This window comes from Triticum dicoccoides, chromosome 3B, assembly GCF_002162155.2.
Source record: "Triticum dicoccoides isolate Atlit2015 ecotype Zavitan chromosome 3B, WEW_v2.0, whole genome shotgun sequence".
Classification (NCBI taxonomy): Eukaryota; Viridiplantae; Streptophyta; class Magnoliopsida; order Poales; family Poaceae; genus Triticum; species Triticum dicoccoides.
This window is the reverse complement of record NC_041385.1, coordinates 353536590-353540770: the sequence shown is the minus strand read 5'-3', so window position 1 is coordinate 353540770 and position 4181 is coordinate 353536590. Positions and strand designations below refer to the sequence as shown.

At 46.9% G+C, this 4181-nt stretch overlaps 1 protein-coding gene across 6 annotated transcripts in view; it reads right to left on the bottom strand.

Moving 5' to 3' along the window:
- The window catches only part of LOC119276052, a 25153-nt gene extending 21736 nt beyond the window's left edge, over window positions 1-3417 (bottom strand). For 2 of the 6 annotated variants that reach the window (XM_037557019.1, XM_037557020.1), the window contains exon 1: window positions 3161-3416. In XM_037557019.1, coding sequence (XP_037412916.1) covers window positions 3161-3361 — 201 coding nt within the window. In that variant the 5' untranslated portion in view covers window positions 3362-3416. Of the gene's footprint in view, window positions 1-1798; window positions 2171-3160 lie in introns of all 6 variants that reach the window. The other 4 variants (XM_037557016.1, XM_037557015.1, XM_037557017.1 and 1 more) reach the window with 4 other exon arrangements.
- Between the last annotated feature and the right edge of the window lie 764 nt (window positions 3418-4181).

The following is a 4181-nucleotide window of genomic DNA, read 5'->3' as shown; positions in this document are numbered from 1 at the left end:
TGATGATGGTGATCGGTCTGTAGCTGTCCTCTTTGTCGGTGTCCTGCCTCAGTTCTCGTCTGAGTTTGTGGGACTCTTTACGGCCATCCAGAAGTGGACTCACCTTCGCTAGCGTTATCGGCCCTCGGGTGAAACTATGCACTTGTCACTAGTTCGCCAGGAGAATGCACTTTAGCAGGCTGATGCCACTGTCGACGAGTTTTATGCTCGGAGTTCTTCTATCTGGCGACAGCTCGATTCTCCTCACTGCTAGTGCCTCTTGTCCGTGTTGGCAGACTTTTCGTTCGGACTTGGAACTTCACCGTGTTTATGAGTTCTTGACTCAGACACTGTAAGGAGTTTGAGCCACGATGCCCCAGCATTCTTGCCTGTGTCCCTCGTGTCACTCTTGTGGAGGCACTCTCAGAGATCTGCACAGAGGAGATTCGTTTATGTGGTGCTGGTCTGTTGGAGCTTCCCTTAGTGCTTACTGCTCGCTCACCTGCTATACCACCTACTGCACCGGCTGCTTCCCGCTCTCGTGCTCCGTCTCTTCTACCGGCTCCCACAGGCAATTGAGTTGTCATCCTCATCACTGCGACTTCTGCAACATGGATGGTCACCTTGAGTCGAGGACTCGAGGTTATTTGGACAAACAGGCCCTTCGAATGAATCACTCCGCAAACTTCTGGGTCAGGAAAATTTATGAGCTTATGAATTTTGGAGGGTGCAATGAGCTAGCTTGCAGTAACATTTGAAACTGTTCACCGCCCAAAAAATGCAAAATCTTTGCATGTTTACTTGTCAAACGTCGGATCAAAGTCAGAGTGGTTCTGAAAAAACAAGGACTTATTGACAATGACACCTGCCCCTTTGGCTGCAGCGACCAAGAAACAGTTTCCCACCCGACTTTGAAATGCAGCAGGACGGAACATATATGGGACATTCTCGGCATCCAAGTGGATGAGGCGGATGAGCCAGCTGACATATTCACTGGCAGGCAGAAGCTCCACTGTGAACAAAAACGACGCTCCTGGGAACTGATTACAATCGCTGCACTGTGGTCTATCTGGTTGGCGAGGAATCGAAGGGTCTTCGACGGCATTACCGTCCCTCCAGCGGTAGTTGCGAAACAATGTGCAGGCATGGTAAAATCTGGGCGCACAGGGCGAAGAAAGACGAACTTCTTTCTTTGGATTGAAGATTGGGCAAGCTTTTCTAGTTCTATCTCTCCCTTGTTCCCCTCTCCTTCTCTTTTATGATGTATTCTCTACTCTCTCTGGTGTGTACCCCATTGTGTAAAACTGCTGCTCCGTAAGCGCTCTGCTTACGGGTTTATTTTTGTGAAAACTTGAAGGTAGGGGTCGGCCCTCCCGTTTTACTCAAAAAGAGAGAGAGAGAGAGATGTCATGTGGGGCAGTTAATTAAAGGAAGAAGTAGTCACTTATGGGGAGTCCTACTCGTGTATGTATAGGAATCAGCAGGCAGTATTAGGAGAGTATAAGTCGTTTCATATTTGGAATCTGTAAGGCAAACCTCTACATAAGGAAAGAGCCGCGTACGTAAAGTCTAGGCATCAAGAATTAATAAAGATCTAGCTCCCTATCTCTGCTCAACAGCTACTCCCCGCTGGAAGATCGCCGGTCCTGCAGCCCCACCAGGTCATGGAATAGCCCTGCGCAGCAAGGGTTCTTCCAGCCTGGCTATCCATAGTCACCATTTACCAAGCAAGTCAGAAATGGCAACAGTTGTATCCTTTTGCAGTCAAAATGGAAGAAAGAAGAAAACCTTCGATTGCTGGTGCTTACGTTGCAGTTACCTCTGGGGTTATCGTGGATTTACGGATACAGCTAAAGATTTCTTCCATTGCTCCACTCTCAATTGCCACATCCCTGTATAACTTCACTGAAGTTATATTATGCAGAAGGCCTGCCGCTGCTTCACAAGCACGAGCAGACTCTGACTTTAGGAGGCTGATGATGAGGTTGATGCAACCTGGGAACTGCATTATCTCATCGATGCACTTCTGTCCACCAAGGGAGTAATGCCGGAGTGTGCAAATAGCATGTTCCCTATCACGAGCGTCATTATCCAAGCCAAGCATTCGGACAAAGAGACCAACATATGCAGATCCTGAATTTGCCATGCTCTCGGGACTACCAACATCCTAACAGAAGCAAGCAAAATGTATCTGACATTTCAAACCGCAACAAAAAGAAAGTGAATGCACAGAATGTTCGTGCTACAGATTTAATATTTGTAACATAAATACTAAGACGTAAGACTCGACAAGACCACAACCACAAGGGTCAATTTTAGTTGTTTTCTGTAATTTAAATCACAAGCTAAGTCAAGAATCATACAGTGGGGTTATCTCACCTATCTGATTGTGGCTCATGCCATCAGAACTCTCCCCATATAAAATACTCCCTCCGTAACAAAATGTAAGACGTTTTTATGCCATATGCAAAACCAAAAAACGTCTTACATTTTGGTACAGAGGTAGTACTTGCGCTCATTCACAAGGAATTGACACAGAACTTACTATATGCAGATATGGAGCATTTTGATTATTTTGATGTCAAGCAATCCTCAGAATTCAAAAAGGCGGATAATTTTTTTATTGGGAAGACAGTAGGAAAGGTCCTACTGTATTAACATAATGTATTACAAGAGAGAAACAGTGTATACTATCACAAAGAAAAATATTGCTTGCCATTTCACTGGATTACTAGGGCAATTCTTGGTTAAGAACTCTCCTACAGTTTTTCTTCTTTGACTTATAACTCTCCCCCATTTAGATATGCTTTATGTTGAGTGTTACTTCCAATCATATGCACGAATATGTCATAATGTCGTGTCACTATTTGATCCAGGTCAAGTTAGTAAAGACTAAAGATGGTTGCAGCTTCATCTGGCACCCAAGAAAACTAGCAAAAACAACTCAAGCAAGTGAGTAGCCTAGCCATTGCTTCTTATGACATACTCCCTCCGTCCGGAAATACTTGTCGTTGAAATGGATGTATCTAGATGTATTTTAGTTTTAGATACATCTATTTTCATCCATTTTGATGACAAGTAATTCCGGACGGAGGGAGTACAAATGGGGAATTCTGAGTAAGGCGTACGAAATTATGAACAAACACCTTAAGGCCATATTGTGAAGAGGACGAGAGCTAACCTGTCCTGCGCTACCATCAGAAGCGGAGTATGTGCCGACCAGGAGAAAGCGACCGCGACCCCCGCCGTCGGCGGCTAAGGAAGGGAAGCGGTAGTGGAGGTGAAGATGAACACCGTGATAGTGTCGGTGGTTGCGCCGGAGGCGGGAGACCGGGCGAGAGGTTCGCAGCGTCGGCGAGGCGGCGTCGAGAGCCGGAGGCATGGCGAGAGTTCCAGAGAGTGGAGAAGTGTGCGTCACGTCGTGTTGTGACGATAGGATTGGGAATTGGGGAATGCGCATCTTTGGAGCACGAAATTTTTAAAAAACTAAAAATGGTATTTTTGAAGTTTTAAAAAGGATTGACTTTTGTTTCTATAAGTAGTACCTATGGACATTGTCCAGCAACCTATAAAATGTCTACTCCTAAGACCTCATTTGGTAGAGGAGTTTCGAAGGGGATTTGAGAGGATATTCGCTCGCGAGGCTCGGAAACCTCGAAAATCCCCGGCGGCCCATTTGGCATGCGGGGTTTTGTCCGGGCGAGCCCCTCCGATCCCCGTCAAACCCTTCCAAACTACGTGGTTAAGGAAACACGCCTCTGCTCTCAGGGGACGAGACGAAACAAGACAGAGCTCATGGACGTGTAGCCGCCGACGCGCCGCCGCCGACAGCTTTCAATGCGTTGAGTGCTCATATCTGCGCTGCACCCTCCCGTCCTCTCCATGCCACCCCCTACCGTCCCCCATGGATCCTTCCTGTAGACGCCATGGCCACACCTACCCCTCACCGTCACTTGACTTAGTGGTGATCTGATGTTGCACGCTGTCCTCCCCCTGCAACGGATCTTCTTCGCTCCGTCCAACCCTCGTGCATTTCGTCCTTGCCTCTGCGCAGTCCAACCTTTCTGGTGTCAGGGCCGGATTTCCAGAACATAAAATCCCAGCAAATGACCCTTATGTCATCACCAGCCCCAGGATTATTGTTGCTGGTGGACACTTTCTTGATAGATAATTCCAAGTAGTTATAAGAATTTGAGTACAAG